At 40.7% G+C, this 20,872-nt stretch overlaps 1 protein-coding gene across 1 annotated transcript in view; it reads right to left on the bottom strand.

Annotated features, from left to right (window-relative positions):
- SLC26A4 (solute carrier family 26 member 4) overlaps positions 1 to 19,835 on the bottom strand; it is a 48,618-nt gene extending 28,783 nt beyond the window's left edge. Inside the window, exons 1-7 of the mRNA XM_069462177.1 lie at positions 19,672 to 19,835; positions 18,045 to 18,184; positions 10,661 to 10,771; positions 8,441 to 8,625; positions 7,685 to 7,849; positions 1,453 to 1,605; positions 1,278 to 1,360 (exon numbers count right to left, since the gene is read on the bottom strand). Of these exons, the coding sequence (XP_069318278.1) occupies positions 1,278 to 1,360; positions 1,453 to 1,605; positions 7,685 to 7,849; positions 8,441 to 8,625; positions 10,661 to 10,771; positions 18,045 to 18,184; positions 19,672 to 19,835 (1,001 nt within the window). The remainder of the gene's footprint in view (positions 1 to 1,277; positions 1,361 to 1,452; positions 1,606 to 7,684; positions 7,850 to 8,440; positions 8,626 to 10,660; positions 10,772 to 18,044; positions 18,185 to 19,671) is intronic.
- Between the last annotated feature and the right edge of the window lie 1,037 nt (positions 19,836 to 20,872).

Below are 20,872 nucleotides of genomic sequence, written 5' to 3'. Positions count from 1 at the left end.
TAAAGAAATATATATCCTATCTAAATATATACATCAACATATAAAAAATAATTAAAATATAGATATTTATACCAAAGAATAGGGTCTCATATGATGCTTTCAAAAAGGTAAGTTTGCGCGGTGGCTCACGCCTGTAATCCTAGCACTCTGGGAGGCTGAGGCAGGTGGATCGCTCGAGGTCAGGAGTTCGAGACCAGCCTGAGCAAGAGCGAGACCCCATCTCTACTAAAAAATAGAAAGAAATTAGCTGGACAATTAAAAATATATATAGAAAAGATTAGCCGGGCATGGTGGCGCATGCCTGTAATCCCAGTTACTCGGGAGGCTGAGGCAGGAGGATCGCTTGAGCCCAGGAGTTTGAGGTTGCTGTGAGCTAGGCTGATGCCACGGCACTCTAGCCCCAGCAACAGAGCGAGACTCTGTCTCAAAAAAAAAAAAAAAAAAAAAAGAGCATGGAACAAAGACTGGTACAAGGTCCCTCGCAAGTGTTAAGGGAGAGTAAATGAGTACTTACTGATAAACAGCAGGTCTAGTCATAAACGCTGTGAGTTAATGTTACAAGTATAATCAAGATCTGGGATTCCTTTTAAATTCCATATGATAAAATTATAGTGTAGGGCAATTTGTCCACTCTGTGCATTTTATGAGCTATCTCCCTGGCGTTTTACAACAAGCTTGAGTTGAGGTTTTGGCTGTTGTCATCACCTTTGTCTTACAGGAGAACCTCCCAGGGACCACAAAACTAGATGGTGACAGAGATGAATGAAGGACCTTGGTTTTTAGTCTTCTAATTCATCAAACTACCAAACATTTACAAAACTCCCCTTGAAGATGCTGCATTTTATTTATAGGTACAAATGCTATAATTATTATCTAAGATGAACAAACTAAACAGATAATTTAGACTAGATGACCTTGATTCCTTAAGCAGATCATTCACAGTGCAATAAATGTTACTAAATCATGATTCTATTTATATTATGTTGTAATTATGAGTTTAAATCAGGAGTCATGTGTTAACTATATATGTTCGGCCCATTTGAAGATAATGAAGAAAAAAGAGAGAGTACACAGGGCCTGATTTTAAACAAATGACTTGAACTTTATCTATCCATAACTGTTTGATAGTTTGCACAATGGGTATTTCTTCAAGATCACACACAAATAGGACGATTGAAGGAGCATCAGGGAAATGAAGCTTGTAATAAAAGGTTTCATTTAAATGGTAAGTACTGATTTAATATATTAGTGTTGTCCAAGAGGAACACCATACTCACCCCCTTGGGATGGATTTAACAATGCCAGCATTGTAATTTTTTTCCAAGTCAGCTCCATATGAAATGGCAGTAGCAATTATTGTCTGAAATAAAACAAAAGGGGATTTTTTTTCAAAACAACTCCACTTGTTTTAATAATTTCTTACCGAATTTTCTAACTACATATTCTACTTACCACAATTACTTCTATAGGAATAGGGATTGGGATTTTGTGTTTAAATCGATCATTTAATTCTTTAACTGCCATACAGACGACAATGGTGAGTAATCCAGCAATGAAATCAGCAAGATTGGTATTACCAATATTTTGAAAAATCTCAACCAAAGTCTGTAAAAAGAAAATAATTGTATATACTTCCTGCTACAGGGACACACATACAAAATCATTTCTCGCATGAATCTTCCCACATTAAAAACCATATCATCATCAAACAACACCTGAAAGCTTCATGTAAAAGCATCATAACAATGTGTTGGTTACTACAGAGACCATTAAGTACATGCAGTCTCTGCAATGAATACATACACCAAGTTATTAATAATGGTTTACTTGGAGAGGTAAAACCAGGTGATTCTTATATTCTTCTTTTTGCTTGTCTGTATTTTTATAATAAAATTGAAGATATTTTAAAAGAAAAAGTATCATTATACACATACTTTTACTTGAAGAAAAACTTGAAAAGTTTATATTTTAAGGTGGTTTTATAGATACTAAGTAAGTGGCCTAATTTTCACCATGTTGATAGGGTATTACTGAGACTAAAGGCTGACAAACTCAAAACTCCCAATTGTTTCTTTTTGTTTTTGTTTTGGTCACAATTAGCCAAAATTTTAGGTAAAGCTCTTCTCTAAACCTGAATGATACAGATAATAACAAAAAATTTCTAAAATACTTCCTATGTGGATACAGGTGGACTGATCCATTCTTTATGGCACAGAGAAGCTATTGAATTGATAGATAGGCCAAGTATAAATTTTTGGAAATAAACGTGGCGCTTTATTTATCAAACTTGAACTAAGATAACTTAAATAAAAGTAACTCTTCCCAAGTATACAGACAAGCCAGTTCAAGAAAAACTATTAAAGAGTTTTGTTTTGTAAACGGGAGGTTTCTGGGAATCAAGGATGTTTTTAAGGAAATTAGCAAGGAAGAATCCCAGGCAAGAACATTGATGTCTTTGTTATATTGACTTCTGTCCTGTTGGAGGCATGATTTGAGAAGGTATCTTTGAGACAACTCTCTGAGACAAGTAATCTCCCAGTGAAGATTACTTTTCTTTGAATGAGTCCTTTTATAGATATATTTTTATATGAAGATAAAAGAATGGAGCACCTTATAGTTTATAACATGTATTTTACTTATTTTTATGAATAACTATTCTTAACATAATTACAACAATCTGGTACCAATTATGTATAATGAACATTAAGTAACCTAGGAGTCATTTTGCCAGCAACTTCAACTCTCTGGAACACATTCAAGAGTAAAGGAGTAGGGAGAGAAGTTATTGTGCAAGCAAAATCCATTCCACCAAGCGCCTGGACTGGAGTTCAGGCATTTAACTTGCAGGAAGTCTCTTTAACTTTCTTCACTCAGAGTAAAAGTTTGCTCTTACTTTAAACCCAATACTAACAAGTTTACTTTGTCTTCTTTCCAGAGTCACTGAAAATTGCTATAGGCAGATACACTGACAGCAATAAGATGACAGAGTGACAGCAGGGCGAAAAAGAAAATGGGTAAATTACCACAAACAGACATAATAACAAGAACTCAGGGCATTTAACATAGGAACAAATAACCCTGCCTCCTCAGAGGCTTAAAGGTCATCATTGCTATTTGGCCCTTTACATAATTAATTTTCTGATGGTGACTCTCATTAATGCATGAGATAGGTATAATATTTTGATTAATTGTCTATACAATAAAGGTTTACTTTTCAACTCAAGATGGAAAAATCAAAACTTAAAAGATAAAACATTTAGAATAGGTATCCCAATCAGAAAAACATTCTCATCTTATAAAAATAATCACTAGTAGATACCCATTTAATCTATGAGAGTCACTTAGACCTTTGAATAAAAAGTACCTCTGGTGTATTAAAAATGTAACATGAGGCTGGGTGTGGTGGCTCATGCCTGTAATCCTAGCACTTTGGGAGGCTTAGGTGGGACGATTGCTTGAAGCCTGGAGTTTAAGACCAGTCTGGGCAACATAGCAAGACCCAAACCCTACAAAAAAATTAGCCAGGCACAGTGGTGCATGCCTGTAGTCTCAGCTACTTGGGAAGTTAAGGCAGGATCGTGTGAGCCCATGCAATTGCACTCTAGCCCAGGCAGCAGAGTGAAACCCTGTCTAAGAATAAATAAATAAGGCCCAGCACAATGGTTCACACCTATAATCCTAATACTTTGGGAGGCCAAGGTGGGAGGATTGCTTGAAGTCAGTTCAAGACCAGCCTAAGCAAGAGTGAGACCCTATCTCTACAAAAACTACAAAAATTAACCAAGGTTGGTGGTGTTTGCCTGAGTCCCAGCTACTTGGGAAGCTGAGGCAGGACGATCCCTTGAGCCCAGCAGTTTGAAGTTGCTGTGAGCAATGATGATGCCACTGCACTCTAGCTTGGGAGACAGAACAAGACCCTGTCTCAAATAAATAAATAAATGTAATGTCAGGTGCAAAAACCAAAATCAGTTTATATTACACAACTACATCAAGCAAGGCATATGAGTATATATGTGAGTGCCTGTATACATATTGAATATTCATTCAGGGTCTCTTACAAAAAATTCTACAACAGAAAGTTCAATCTATGTAGAAATAAAACTCATCCATATAAACTGAAATCATCAGATTGTACTCAAAGATAGAAATGAGACTCTAAGAAAGCACTGAATGGTATTTCCAGTTTAGTTCACTGTTAAAATACTTACTATAATAACATATTTAAAATATGGATACACATATGATTCTGTATTTTAGCCTACAGTTCTAAATAGTTCAAATTATGATAATGAGCTTTTCAGTAATGGACAATATTTTACTATATTTCCTACCATGTTTGGAGAATTTTAGGACCATTTCATCTAGATAAATTCTTTGTTTTGCCCAGTATTACCTGGGTGTATGAAGCAATAAGGACAAATCATGCCCAATACTGCATATGAAAGAATTTATCAGTTAACTTTTGGAGCTGAATTTATTTAAGTTTATCTCCATTAATATAACAAACCCTTCATAATCACCTCTTGCTATCAGGCATTTCCTGCTATCAGATCTTCTGTGTATATACATACAGATCAACCCTGAAAGTGTTACTTTCTTTATTTTAATGACATAAATTCTACATAGTAAAATATTATTAGGTTCAAAGTAACAAGTCTGATAAAGCTTAACGGTGGCTTTCAAAACTCTGACCCTTGTCTACGGAGATAGGAAGACAATCAGACAAGTGGACTCGGAGATTCACTTAGATAATTGGGTGCTACATGGTGGAATCTAGGGTATTACTAATTCTAAATTGTTGCCAACACCCTGTCATTCTGCCTTCTCCATCCCATATCCAGCATCTCTAGCATTTGTGAATTAAGATTTTTTCTTTTTTCCCTGATACTTTCTCCTCCAAATGTTTACATTCATTATTTCCAGTTGTCAGTACTTCTTTAAGGGAGAAGGCAGGACAAACCAAAGTACAACCTAACAGCTTAAGGGATGTTAACAACGTTCCTGGCAAAGTATTTTACAATAACCTTACAGTCCTTCCTGGAAGAATGCACTACTGCTCTGCATTTATTGAAGGCTTCTTTCATGAATGATTGCGATAGTAATGCCATAAGCAAAATTCTCTGTTGGGGACTGAATGACTCATTTAACACTTATGCAATCATTTCCAGACTTGCTGATTCTTTCTTTTGAGAAGAGCAAGGTTCTATTCACCACTACACAGGAATGATTGAAATACCTTCATCCAATGTGGCTGGCCTGTGAGGAATTTCTTGCAAAATTCTATGACACACACTAAACTGAAACTTCAAGAAAAATATTCAACGGGGATAAGTCACATAATGGTTGTATTTGGTTTAAGAACTATTTTGACCTTGGTCTAGTGTTTCCTGGTAACTTTTATTCCTGTCAAAAGTGAAATCGTTTGCAGGAAGTGTCTTCTTAAACATAATCCTAGGAGACCAGAAGAACCATTTTCCGTGTTCTGTAAAGATCCAGCCATGGCCAGAGACCTGGGTCAACCACTGGTCTAGGCCTCCTGCCATCTGTGTAGATGCAGGGCTGGCAACGTTCACACAGGGGCTTAGTCTGCTCAGTAAGGGATGTTCTGGTCGGTTCAAGAGTCAGTGGGTTTACATAGGGAGTGAACAGGGTGGGTTCACTCCCTATGTAACTCCCATTATTTACTCAATAAATGTTGATTGAATAGATAAACTGAATGAATGAGAATGAAGGAATAAATGAATGAACAGCTGATGGGCAGAGAGTAAAAGAAGGATGTGTCATCAGCTGCAAAAGTGACAGATCCTGTTGGAATAAGGCAGCCAAAAGGACTCAAAGAGAACTGAGGACTTGGAAAGGAAAACGGAAAAAAAAAAAAACTAAGAATGACCAAATTAATGTGGAAGCAAACAATCCCCGCAACTCTAAGAGATTGCTACCATTATTAGCCCCATTCTACAATTGAAGACATTGAGCCTTAGGGACATTAAATATAACATGCCCAAGGTCACGTGGGTGGTGAAACCAAGACTCCAAATCAAGTCTGTTAAAGTTCAAAGTCCATAGTCTTAATCACTGTTATTCTGCCTCCTCTAGGTATCCTCACTGCTTAGCATAGTACCTGGCCCGTAGGAAGCACTTGATAATATCTGTGGAATGGATGGAGTAATGTGGGATTATGGCTCTGTTATAAAATCGAGCCTATTCCTGACAACCTCACTAATCCTTAGATATGTGTTGGCCTTACGTTGTTTTACAAGCTAATAGATGGGTCATAAAAGGACATAAACTCCATTCTTAATGTTGGCACTTTATTTCTATGTAGTATCATTCCCCCCAAGTTAGGATGACTTCATGTTACTATTATCACCATTTTTCAAGCACCAATAACACACTTTATATAGAACATATATTTAGATCCAAGAACTTTTTCAAATCAAATTAGTGCGATCTACATCCTCCTTCTGCATCTCCTTTGCATATTGAATCATCTTTGAATCTGATGTTCCTTTTCATCTATAATTGCTGAGACATTTATATTATGCATTTTATGGACTCCCATGGTAAGAAAGGGCCTGAGAGCTACATTTCTAATTATTTCATTTCATAAATAAGAAAGAAAAGACACTTTGAAATAATTTCAAAATAACTACTTTTTTTTTTTTTTGGAGTACTTGTTATGTGCCAGGCCCTGAGCTGAGTGCTTCTCATCTATTCTTATTTAACAATTCAGTGAGGTGGTTTTTATTACTAAGGCATGGTGATTTGCTCACATGGCTAGTAGGTAGCAGAGTCAGAATTTGAATCCAAAGGGAGGGTGGGAGTGGAGTGAAGGATCAAAAACCACCTGTTGAGAACAACGTACATTATTTGGGTGATGGGTACAATAGAAGCCCTGACTTCACCACTATACAATACATCCATGAAACCAAAAAACCACTTGTACCCACTAAATCTATTGAAATAAAAAAAAAAAAAGTGAATCCAGTTTCAACCAGCTCTAAATCTGAACTTGCAGTCACTACCCTACCTCATGTGTCCAAGGTCACTTTGCATGTCAGAGGCAAAGCAGAGATTAAACTCAAGTCTACTACATCCTAGACCAGTCTTTACTTCATCAGACCACTTGGTTTTCATTTATGACTTAAGTGCAGTAATTATTTCAGAAACCATTTTGACCAATTGAGAACAATGATTTGCAAATCTGCCTTTATTTATTTTTTTGAGACAGAGTCTCGCTCTCTCACCCCAGCTAGAGTGCAGTGGCATCATCATAGCTCACTGCAACCTCAGACTCCTGGGCTGATGGATCCTTCTGCCTCAGCCTCCCAAGCAGCTGGTACTACAGGCATATGCCACTGTGCCTTGCTTATTTTTTAATTTTTTTGTAGAGATTGGGTCTCACTATGTTGCCCAGACTGGTCTCAAACTTCTGGCCTCAAGTGATCCTCCCACCTCGGTCTCCCAAAGCGCTACAATTACAGAAGTGAGCCACTGTACCCAACCAAATCTGCCTTCTTCAATGCTACTCCTGATTTAACGCTTCTTTCAGAGAAGCAATAAAGTGCTTTCAATGGCTCCCAAAATATGCATAGAGGAACATGGGTTCTCCAGACTCAAGTTAGAGAGAGAGAGTATATTTTTTGAAGAGTGACCCTTCCCTGGAGTAAGAAGCAACACTTACGTAGATAATGGAGAGAACCCCATTATAATTTTTGGTTGAAACGTTGAGGACAATCTTTAGCTGTGAAACCAGAACTTGGAAGGCAGCAGCTGTTGTAAATCCACCAACTAAAGGATCTGCCAAGTACCTCACTATGAATCCAATCTGCAAACCTCCAAATATCAACTAGGATAAGAAGAAGGAAGAAAAAATGAAATGTTTGCCAGAGAGACAAACCAACTCTCTGGAAATATTAACAAATTAAGCTTAACACCAATTAAAACACTGGTATCCTGCCTACAGCACAAAAATACTTGTAGGATACATGTGAATTTCTCAATGCCCTGTCTCTCCCCTCCCCTCCACCATTCTAAAATTTGAAAACATGTAATATAAACCCTGAAGTATTTCTATATAAGTACTAAGGAAAGCAAAAATCATGTAGCTTATTTCTATGACTTTCAGGTCCTGCGGCTCCGCTCACCAGAACACTTTTTTTCTCTTTTATGGATTCCGGAACACTTCCCTTCTCTCATCCTCAATTGAATTACACATATTCTTCTGTGCTTTTTTTCTGTCTCTGACTTTGATGATAAGTGAGCCTTAATAAGTGGAGTCTTGCTGACTAGTTTAGCATCTGACCTAAAACAAAAAATAACTTTGGGAGCCAGGAAATTATTTTGTTTTGCTTTTAGGAGAATCTGTAAATCCATAGGCTTTAAGGTTAATTTCAAATAAAAATTACATGGATCTATATTTTACTCGTAAGTCCATTACCTGTATGATTCCAACCAAAAGAGTGAGGGTGCTCGCAATCGACACTCTTGCTGCATCTCTAGCTTCAGTATCCACCGTGGTAGTATTTAACGCAGTTCCGTTACTGCTCGATACGAGAAAGTTTTCATCGGGGGCCATGCTCAGAACAACAGATCCCACCATTAAACTGACCACTGGAAAAGGTCCTGGGGAAAAAAGTCTCTCACGATTAATCAGGTATTAATTACAAATGTTCAACATATCTACACAGGATTGGAAAGATGTGTGACATAATTAGCCGTGACTAGAAAAATATTGTTTGTTCACAAAAGAAGCTGAAAAGCAGATGTCTCGAGGCATTTGTGACCCAGAAATGGGTGAGAGAAACTCGTAGGTAGGTGATTATTATATAGCACTCAGGGTGCTTTGTGAGTACATGGGAAGGGCGTCTAATCTCATGATTCTCGTGTGTTTAGGGGGTGGAGGCCGAGATTAGAGTTGTCATCAAGGTTTCCTGGCATGAAGGAGTTATCATAGGTGACCAAAAAAATAAAATCAAATAAAATCAATCAATCAGTAAAAAGGTTTCCTGGCAGAAGTAGCATGTAAATAGAGTTCTTACTTGTTCCACTTAATTTTTATTCCATATAATCTCATTAATTTCCTAGAGTGTCCAATGTCTTGATCTCTGTGAACCTGAGTACCATGATCAGTATCACAGGGTCCAAATTAGGATTAAGAAACAGCAAAGGGAGTGTATAGTTTTTGTTTTTCTTTTTGTAAGACAAATTATTTTCATATCAAATGCCAATCTGTAAGATTTATGTTTTATAAAACTACTCTTTTCTTCCAGCAATTGCTTCATTCACTACCGATATTTTTATCCATAATGATGATGATGATGATCCAGTCCTTTGATCATGGAAAGTTTTAGGTTGGGCAGACTCAAAACTGAAACCCAGTCACCTGGAGTGTCTAAATGTGTAGAATACCAAAGAGAAACATCAGCTTCCATGGTCCTCATCTGGTCACACATTTGATACTGATCAATTCTTCAAGGTGAGGAAGTTCTCTCAACCTATCATATCGATAACTTCTTCCTGATCTCCTTCTCCAGACAAGGCAACATGATAGACACTGGGGGAGATACAACTAAGGACAGGGACATGGGTTGGGGATAGAGTAGATGGTTGTATTTGTTTCAAGGGGATCATCCAGGTAGATGTGTCTAGCCAGCAGATGGATGTAGAAGCAAAATTATCTCTAGTATAAATGTCAAAGTCACAAAATAGCATTAAGACATTCATTTACTAGTACATTCTGGCAAAAGAGAATTCAAATTTTAGGAATGGCAGGAAAACTTATTATGAGCCATACAAAGAAGGAAAGCCAAGCTTAGCTTCTAAATTGTTTTGGCAAGATTTTGCCAGTCTCCTGATATAAGTAACTTAAAATAAGTATGTTCTTTAATGAAATAATGAATATGTATTTTATGAACATAATTTAGTACATGGTAAGTTAATAGAGTAAAATGGTTGGTTCAAAATCTTGTGAGATTTTCATCCCTGTCATTTTATATTTTGGAAGAGAACCCTTTTTATATATGCAGTCAAATTTATTACATTTTTAAAAATCAAAGCATGCTAAACTTTGAAAGTAAGCTATAATGTCAGTCTTTCGATTTTCTCCTCTTCATAAAAAAGTTATGTAGAAAGCTAACTAAGGCCGGGCGCGGTGGCTCACGCCTGTAATCCTAGCACTCTGGGAGGCCGAGGCGGGTGGATTGCTCAAGGTCAGGAGTTCGAGACCAGCCTGAGCGAGACCCCGTCTCTACTAAAAATAGAAACACATTATATGGACACCTAAAAATCTATATAGAAAAAATTAGCCGGGCATAGTGGCGCATGCCTGTAGTCCCAGCTACTCGGGAGGCTGAGGCAGTAGGATCGCTTGAGCCCAGGAGTTTGAGGTTGCTGTGAGCTAAGCTGACGCCACGGCACTCACTCTAGCCTGGGCAACAAAGTGAGACTCTGTCTCAACAAAAGAAAAAAAAAAAAAAAAAAAAAAAAAAAAAAAAAAAAAGAAAGCTAACTAACATCATTGAATAGAAAAAGTAGGCAAAGCAGTGACTCCCTATTTCCCTAAAAAACATTAACGAAGATATAGAAGCATAATGCACATAATACAGCCAAAACGCTTAAAACATGAACAAATACAATCATAAAATATGCTTATAATTACCGACTGAGATATGTCTTGATGTTCCAAAGATAAAGTATGTCAGGATAGGGAAAAAAGCAGAGTAGAGACCATATCCAACAGGAACTGAAGCTAGTAAAGCATACGCCATTCCTGAAAGTACATCCAAGATAATTACATTCACAAACAAAAGTTATGACATATAGATGGTCCCCAATTTAAGAGGGTACAATTTATGACTTTTTACTTTATGGTAGTGCAAAAGCAATATGCATGTGGTAGAAACTATATTTTAAGTACTCATACAACCATTTTGTTTTTCACTTTCAGTATAGTATTCAATAAATTACATGAGATATTCAACACTCTATTATAAAATAAGCTTTGTGTTAGATGGTTTTGCCCAACTGTAGCCTATTATAAATGTTCTGAGGACATTTAAGGTAGGCTAGGCTAAGCTATTATGTTTGGTTGGTTAGGTGTATTAAATGCATTTTGACTTAAGATATTTTCAACTTATAATGGGTGTAGTGGGATGTAACCTCATGGCAAGTAGAGGAGTATCTGTCTTTCTACTGCAACAACCTTTTCACAGATATTCTCAATTTACAGCTTCAGCACATCAGCCTGTCCTCGGTTGTCTTTTAATTTTGCACATAGCCCGTGACTATGCTAGTATGCAGAACAGCACCCGCATCAGTTGGGATAAATGATTGCATCTATGGGCATCAGCTCCTCCAATCAATCAACTCAAGTGATCAGTCACTCAGTCATCCACTGATCAGATCAGTGGGAAAAAACAATCAAGTCAGTCATTGATTAAAAACTCGAACGAACAATTCAGTACAAAGGCTCAGACCATTTTGCATGTAAACAGTTTTTTCTGAGTTCAGTATTCCTCTGAGTTCTGAGGGACACAGTCAGTGTTGTGTTACTCTTTCTCCTTTCTTCTTGTGGAAGAAAAGTTAGATCCAAACATAGAAAAAAATATGGCAATTATATATAGCAGCAGGCAAGACAACGTGACCATGGTGAAGGTGGTCAATTCCTCCACCAGGCTATGCCAGCAGACTCAAAGCCCGAGAGTGTCAGGCTATAGAGAAATCAACATTTCCATATACATGGGGGTTGGAAGAGGATAATGACACAGTATTTTCCTTCGTTAAATACTTAGGTTGTCAGCACATCTTACTCCATTTTACCTCCTCACCTTTCACTCACAACGAAAGAAAATCAAGCCCTTTGACCTTTGAGCCATTAATAAAGGATTACATTTATAATAATTTTTTAAAAGTGGCAACAACCTAAATATCCTGGCCCACAGGCAGTCAAAATTATTTACTGAATGAATGTCCCAAAACAGGGGGAAGTGGTTAACTAAATTATGCTTCATACATTTTAATTCTATGGAATGAAATTGATGTCATGTATAGAAGTACATTTATTAACATGGAGAGATGAGAAGTAAAAGGAAAAAAAGTGAGAAAAATCAAGATTCAAAATTGATACATATGTATGTCCCACTTTTGTAAAAGTAAACATGTATGTTGTATGCATAAAAAAATCTGGAGAGATTTTTAGTATAATATGAAGTAATTCAGATATGCAAAAAAGACAACGAATAACATAATAAATACCCATGTATCCACCATCTAGCTTAAGAAGTAAATTATTGCCAGTTGCAGTTGAAACTCTTTTATACTCTTCCTCAATCACATTCTCTTTTTCTCTCCACTCTCTGAAGGTAACTGAAGGCAACCACTATCCTGAATTTAGTGGTTATTATTTCCAGATGTTTCATTATACTTTAATATGTGTATGTGTCTACAAGGATATTTACTAAAATATTAATGGGTTATCTATATGGTAGGATCAGAGGAGACTTCTAGTTTACGGAGGAGGTATTTTTTCATGTTGCTTATATGTATTTTCTAATTTTCTACAGTGAGCATTCATTCTTTCATTCAACAGCTATTGATTCTGCACCTGCCATGTGCCAGGCACTGGTAAAACAAAGTCTCCACCCTTGTAGAGTCTGCATTCTAGAAAAATGTGCGTTATTAGTGCAATTGTCCTAATATGTGAACTGCTTCTCAAACTGTCTTTGAACTAGGCTCTGCAATTCTTAATATGCCTGGAAAATGGAGACTTTTCAGTTTTTGTATAGAGTGTCCTATTTAGGGGCAACAGCTCTCAAATATTCTGTAATCATCTTTATTATAAGGAATTTGGTATAACACTTTTAAAATTATAAAGTTTGTAAAGAGACCTAAACCATTTATTTAAATTATGAAATCTCTGTGTTGGTGCCCATGCTGGTGGCATACACTGATACAGCAGGTGCTAACAGACACTTGAAAACATCCAAAGGCAAAGCCTTCCATCATGTGAGGACACAGCAAGGAGATGGACCCTCACCAGAACCTGAATCTGCAGGTGCCTTCACGTTGGAGAAATAAATTTGTGTTATTTTAAATGAATGAATAAGTAAATAAACAAACAAATAAATGTATGTCAAAAATAGAAGTGGGCAGCAGACTGCTTCTAGCCGTGAATCAAGATAGCACTACAAAGGCTGCATCAATCTTTCACTGCCTAACGGCAATTTTTTTAATCTCAAAAAATCAGAAAGATCCCACAATCTTTAGCAACGCCCTGGCTTCTCAGTCCCTTGAGCCTGTTTTCTCTGATGAGTTCTTCCACCACTCCCCAGCTTCCCAGCCAACAGTTGTACCACGGACCTTGTCATCACTGGAAACTGCATCACCGCCTCTGAAATCTCAATTCTGAGCCTCCCACTCTCTCCCCAGCTACAGCCTCCGAGCCTTCCAGCGCACTAACTCCCAAACCCTTACTTGCAACATTTCTTTGTCCCCAGGAGGCTTCTAATCCATTAACTGGTCCACTGTCTCCTTATTCTTGGCACCCTCCTATCTTCATTTCCATCTTTGCCCTGCCCAGATTCCAAGGAATTTTGCAAATACTCTTCACTCCTTTGCTTCACTTTGTCTCTCGTTTTTTTTTCTTCTCCAATAAAACCCCAATCTGGCTGAACCTGAACGCCTACCTTTTCCATGACAGCCTCCGAGCAGCTGGATAAACAGGACTGGAGGCATCCACACCTCGGCTGACCAGTTTCTCAAGAAATGTGTGGCCACTAGTCCCAGATAGGCACTCAGCGCTGCCGGGCAGTCGGATTACATCTCAGAAAGGTGCTTTTTCTCTCTCTCAGACGACTACTTAACGCTTCCCTACTTACCTCACACTGTCCAACCCCTTCTCCAAAGTTAAGAGACATATCTTATACTTAATCCAAAACATAGCCCCCACAAGAGATACTTCCAAGTTGGTTTTTAGCAAATTGCCAAATCTCTCTGCATCTGCGCTATTTGGACTGTCACTCTTCCTTTGAAAACGGAAGACATAACCCTCCTGCCTTTAAGGAGTGATCCTCTTACTTCTGTTCTCAAACTTGTCCACACTTGCCCCTTTCACTACTTTTCTTCTAGCTGTTTCTCCTCTACTTCTTGGACCATAACATCTTTTTATTTCTACAAGGTCATTTCTACCGGTTCACAAATATGTTCTAGTATCTCCCATATTAAAAGAAAAACAGGGCCAGGTGCAGTGGCTCATGCCTGTAATCTCAACACTTTGGGAGGCCAAGGCAGGAGGATTGCTTGAGGCCAGGAGTTCAAGACCAGCTTGGGCAGCAAAGTAAGACCCAGTCTCCACAAAAAATAAAAAAAACTAGCTGGGCCCGGTGGCGAGAGCCCATAGCTCCAGCTACTCAGGAGGCTGAGGTGGAAGGATCGCTTGAGCCCAGAAGTTAGAGGCTGCTGTGAAACATGGTGACACCACTGTACTCCAGCCCAGGCAACAGAGCAGGACCCAGTCTCAAAAAAAAAAAAAAAAAAAAAAAAGAAGAAGAAGAAGAGAAAAAGATAGAAAGAAAAGAGAAAGAAAAACAAGCCCTTCCTTCATTCCATCAGCATCTCTTATCTCCCTCCAATTCATGGCAAAACTTCTTAAAAACTGTCTGTAATCCTTCATCATACACCACCCTTCAGACATATTCAACACTATCTGCCTCTCTGTCCATTGTTTTTTTGTTTTGTTTTGTTTTTTATAAAAAGAAAACCAAACCTTCTCTTTTGGCTTCTGAGCCCCCATTCCTGTGATTGTCCTTTTTCTTTGATTTCCTGTGCTCACCTTTCTTGGGCTCTCGGTGGCGCCTGTCCTCATCTTCCTAACCCCTAAGTACTCCAGTCCCCTTCTCTTCCCCATCTGCCTTTCTTGCTGGGTAATCACAGGCATTCCCACTCTTTTAAATATCACCTCTAAAGTGATGCTTTCCTGATTTTATGTCTAGTCCAGACCTCTCCTCTGAATTTCACACTTGCAGTAGCTCCAACTTCTCTATTTGGCATCTTAGTATCTCACGTGCATCTCAAACTTAGCATGTCCAAAAGGAAACTTGATTTTCCATCCCAGACCTGTTCCTGGGACAGTCTTTGCCATTTCAATAAATGATGTAACTATCTACCCAGTTGCTCAAGCCAACAACCTTGGAGGCATCTGTGATTTTCATCCACACTCATCAGTACATGTCAGTGATTCTTGCTGCAAAAATATTTCTCAGATCTTGCAGCTCTCTCCATATCCTGCCTGATCTGGTTCAAGCTGACACACCTGTCCTCCCTCCAATTCACTGCGATATCCCCACAGGGCTAGAAATAGGGTGAGGCAAGTGAGGTCCCTAGGGCATAAGATTTAAAGAGAAAATGCCCTGAGAGTGAGCCTGTCCCTTCTCTCATCCTAACCCCAGCCCTGACTAACCTTATCTCATTGTTTACCCACCCTCCCCCACCGCATTCACCCACACTAGAATTCTTCTTGTTCCTCCTCAGAAATACTGAACTCCAGTTGGCCTTAGGGCCTTTGCACCTTGACCTACTACACTTTTCTTCCTGCTAGTCACAGGACTGCCTCCTTGTCATCCTCTGGTCTCTGACTAAATTTTACCTCCTCAACAAGGTCTTCCTTGACCATTGTATCTAAAATAGACCTCCCTTCCCAAATTAATCCCTAGTACAGCACATTTAATCTGCCACAATGAAGATCACAATCTTCTATAATTATTCACAATCTTCTATAATTATTTTTCTATTTATCTACTTATTTAATTCCCAACTCTATCTCTGAAAATGAGCGCCATGAGGTCAGGACCGACCTGTGCCTGTTAGTATGCCACTGAATCCCTATGGCCGAACACTTGGCATGCAGAATTAGTCTGTAAATATTAAGCAGATGAATGATAAATGAATGTACGAATGAGCCAGATTAACCTCCCAGAAATTTGCCTTACAAAGATAACTTCATAGAGATAACGTTTCTGGAAAAACATATTAGCCATAAAGTAAGGAACTTCACAGTGTATAAATTAAGATTGTAGGAATTAGACTCCAGGATTAAACCTCAGTTTAACCACTTACCAGCTTTGTGACCTTAGGCAAGATTTAGTAGATTGCTCATCTATTGAAAAGGAGATAATAGTAGTACCTACTTAGCAGGATTGTTGAGGATTAAATGAAGTAACTAGCCAAAGCCCTTGGTAGAGTGTTCAATATTTATTAAACAAAATTAATTCTTATATAAGATACTCATCTATGAAAACTGGAGAGACATGGAGCTTGAAAACTATTTTTCCTATATAAAGATGATTCATTATAACAAATGCAAATCAGTCCTCTTCTCTAAATACGCCATCTATTATGTGCCAGTCTCTGTGCTAGACACCTGCGAAACAAACATGAATTATACATGGTTCCTGTCCCCCTGGAGTCACAGGGTGTTGCCACATCACAGCCATTGTAGCCGACTGTGTAGAACACTCGGCATTGCTTAACCCGTGGACCGTACAACCCATCCCTCTGCCCCGCTCCACCCGTGCCCCTCCATCTGCCTTCGTGATTGAAAACATGCTCCATCAGGCTAAGGTCCCTCACTGGGGACATAGGACAGCCTCCTGCTCTGTGGGAATCTACCTGGCCTGCTCTGGGTAATCATGAGAGCTCCACAGCCAAATTTTAGCTCACAATATTGCTCAACATTTATTACTAACTTCTGAAATAGTCTATTTTCAAGCCATCCCCACTCCGCTCTACTTCCCATCACTTGGCAAACTCAGTCTTAGCCTTCAGGGAAACTCAGCTTTGAGAACTCAACTTCTAGGAAGCCATTCCCGATCCCCCAAGGCTGGGTTGAGTGTGCCCCATTTGCATTCCCTTAGTGGGCAACCCTGCCACAGCCCTTCTCACACTGAATTGTTATCACCTATCTCTCCATTGGACTATGAGCTCCTTGCAAGCAGGTGGTGCATCTTATTCACGTCAGCATGCCTGGTGTGTGGGATATACTAGGTGCTCCATAAAATTATAATAAATAAGTGAATTTTCTGTTTTCATGGTTCAGGGCCTTTGGGGAATTGGACCAAATGGTGAGGGGGGCACAAACAAGATAATGGGGATGAGGCACACAGTAAAATGCCCATACTGCTATGCAGGAACAATGCAACAAATTTCTAAGATGCTTGTGGAAATATTATGGGATAAAGCCCGTGTCAAAAAAAAAAAAAGAAAGGAAAACCACCTATGATGGAACACTTTCCCAAAGATTAAAATAAGAGGATGGATTAAAAAAAAAGAGCAGAGCAGAAAAAACACTCATGTATATAGCCCAGGCTAAGATACTTCCTTTGCTTTCCCCTAAGGCAGTTTCAAACTGTAGGGCAAGACCCACGTGTGGGTTATAAAATAATTCAATGGGCTGCAATCAACATTTTTAAAAAATAAGAATAGAACAGAATTTAAAAATCAGAGTGTATCACTTGCAGTGATGATAAATATTTTGCAGAACTTTACTATTTATATATTTATTTATTTGTTGTGAGACAAGGTCTCTCTCTGTTGCCCAGGCTGGAGTGCAGTGGCCTCATCACAGCTCACTACAACCTGTAACTCCTGGCCTCATGCAATCCTCCTGCCTCGGCCTCCCAGAGTGCTAGGATTACAGGCATGAGCCACCGCACCCAGCCAAAACTTTAGATATGTGTGTACAGATCACAATGTGACACATATTTCATACTGTGAGTTGTGGTCAATTAAAACTGGGAGGCCACTGCATAGCATATGCCTGTAAGTTGGAGCCATGCAGCTAGGGAGCAGCACAGTGTCCCAGGAAGAGAACTCTAGGGAAGAGGAGAAAAGAGGTGAATTTCTCTACTGAGGGGCTCTAGAGGAAAGACAAAGGCCTTGCAAGGTGAGCAAGGATCTGGTACGGACTCATGGTAGCTGAGGAAAGTTTTGAACTGCTGCTGGAGACTGTAACTCTCCATCACTCGAAAGCTAATCCACCAACATCTTACCTTGTAGCGTAGCCACTAGTCCAGTACTAACTCCCGAAATGATGTCACTGAGCAGCCACTCCTTGACTCGGTATTTGGGGAGCCATTCCAAGATGGGCACGAAGGTCTTCAGCACACCAAAGGCTCTCTTTCTTGAACAACTGTCAAAAAGCAAGTGGAAACTGGGTTTCCAATCCAATCTCAGCCATAACCAATTGCCCATAACAAAGTGATGAAATGAACACTGCTGATATTTATAACTATTTAGAAAAAGAATAAGAATTTCATGGAAAATACTAACACTGAAGTGCTTACCATGCTTTTGCCAAGAATAACATCTATCATTTTAAATGTACTGTACTAGAAGACAGGATTAATTTTCTCCACCCCCTCCGGCCTTTCTTATCCTCTGAGAAAATATCCCTACACAAGAACTCATTTTCCTGTCCAGCCAGAGACTGATTAATGTGGAGTCTCTAGATGGAGATTAATTTTCAGACTTCTAAGCCAGGCGCCATATTATTATTATTATTATTTCCTTTAGAGAAAAACAAACATGCTCTGTATATATTGGCAATAAAAGCTTGAAGCTAGTTTTTACAAACATCTTAACATGAATGTATACTTTGTACCTTCCTACTTAGTATTTTTAAAATTTAACAACCTATAGATAAAAGAAAAAAATCAAAAGTAGGTGGATATTATTTGACTGCTGATTTCAATAAATTGGTTTTTTAACATTATGACATTTATAAGAAGTTTTAACAACTCAATTTTTGATATTAAGAATTATTTTTAGGTGTGATAATGGAATGTGGTTATATTTTTTAAAAGAGTCTTTAGAAGTACATACTAAAATCTATAAAGACAAAAAAAGATACACAATATGGGATTTACTTCCAAACAATACTGGAGCAGGGCAAGTGGATGGTGATAGATGAAACAAGATTTGAACTGATCATTGTTGAAGCCTGGTGACGAGTAAAATCATGCAACCCGGATTCTTTATACTACTATGTCTACTTTTGTATATATTAATATTTGAAATGTTCTATACTAAAAGGTTTTAAAAAAAGGAAATCTGGCCATTAGTTAACTGCTCTCTAAATTCCCTATGTTTGTGACAGCCACTTACGGACGGCACATTTGGGTTTAGAGACTGACGGTGTTAGTCCCCACACTGCCTCCTGGTGAAGTGCTTGGAGCACACACGCTCTCCGGCAGTCTAGCTTTCCTCCGGGGTCCCTTACAGAATGTCTCCCGCCTGCAAAGGACTCCTGCTCAGGTTACCCATCAGGTCCTTTAAACTATCGCCGCTCTTCCCCCTTTCCACAGTTGGGCCCTCACAAGCAGGCAGTAGGGACCCACTGTACCCCAAGGTGCACTCCAGGTTTCCTCGACAGAGGAAAAAGAGAGATGGGGCTCTCAGGACCCAGTCCCCCAACGGTGAGTTTCCTTTCGGGCTGGAGACCATGGAGCCACCCTCCGACCAGGAAGGGCAGCATTGAGGACCGAGACCCAGAGTCCGGCCTCTGGGAGAAGCCGCCGGCGCCCCGGGCCGGCCGCCCGCATCCCCCGCCCGGCCGCAGGGCACGTCCTCCCGCCCGGCGCCCCGGCCCGCCGCTCCGCCGCCCCGCGCGGCCGCTACCTGCAGCCCTTGCTCAGGCTCTCCCGCAGCGTCTTGCGCTCCTGCAGGCGCCGCTCGTGCCTTTGCTGGAAGGCGAGTTCGCTGTAGACCGGCCGCGACACCACGTAGCTGTAGCTGTATTCGGGGAGCTGCGGCGGCTCGGATCTGCCTCCGGGCCCAGCCATGACCTGCGAGTCTCAGGACAGCAGGGAGGGAGATGCCGCAAGGGAGGACGAGCGCAGGTGGAGAGCGAGTAGCAGAAAGACGGAACCACCTGTTAGCTGCCTCCCGGCCGCACCAGTCGCAGCTGACCCCGGCGAGCCTGGTCCGCGTCCTGCAGCCCCCCGGCGTTCGCGTCTCGCCGCCCCACGGCGCACCCCGCCAGCCCGCAGGGGGGCACCTGAGCACCTGCTGCCCGGGGCTCCCCCACTTCGAAGGGAGTGAGCTTCGCTTTGGGGGCTGCCGGAGCTCGACTCAGTCCCCTCCCGCGAGCTCCTGGGGCGCTGTCCGCGTCCTGAAATCTCCCCCAAACTGGGTCTGGGGCAGGGGCCGGGGGCGCGTGCGAGGCGGGAAGGGGACACTGTGAGCGTCCCTCCCTCCCCGCACCCGACGCAGGACGCAGCTTCGGGGGTGCACTGGGAGAGAAGCGCAGGCCCCGGGCCCGGCGTGGGACCCTCGGGGCGTGCTCCCCGGGCCCGAGGCCGCGTGCGCTGCGGGCAAATTCCAGCAACGGTCGCAGCTCTCCCGGAGGCAGAACTTTACTCGCGTGCGGCAAGTCTCTTCCCCCGTCCTGTTTTCCTAGTCTTCTCCTTGCTCTCAGCGTCTCAGAAAGAAGGCTCTTCTGCCCCCTGCCCGCCCGCTCCGTGCCCCCTCACTAGTCCCATCCTCAGCCACCGGTGGCTCCCAGGCGACGCCGCGGGCCCGGGCTGAACTCACCTGCTCTGCTCGCTCCGCGCCCCGAATGCCCCGCGGACCGCTGTCCCGCTGCCTTTATAGCTCTCGCACACGGCCGTGGGACGTTTTATTTACGGAGCAATAGAGACACCATGGTCGAAAGGAAGGACACGCAGGCTGCGGTCTTTCCCTGCCGATCCTATCAGGAAAGAAATCCTACCCCTCCCGCATTCCTTCCCTTTCCCGAACAGGAAAGGCTGAGAATCTTACTGGCCATCACGCAGGGGCCACCCGGATCCTCACTCACCCCCCAATTTCTCATGCGGGC

This window comes from Eulemur rufifrons, chromosome 29 (assembly GCF_041146395.1).
Source record: "Eulemur rufifrons isolate Redbay chromosome 29, OSU_ERuf_1, whole genome shotgun sequence".
NCBI lineage: Eukaryota > Metazoa > Chordata > Mammalia > Primates > Lemuridae > Eulemur > Eulemur rufifrons.
This window is presented reverse-complemented; position numbering and strand designations above follow the sequence as displayed.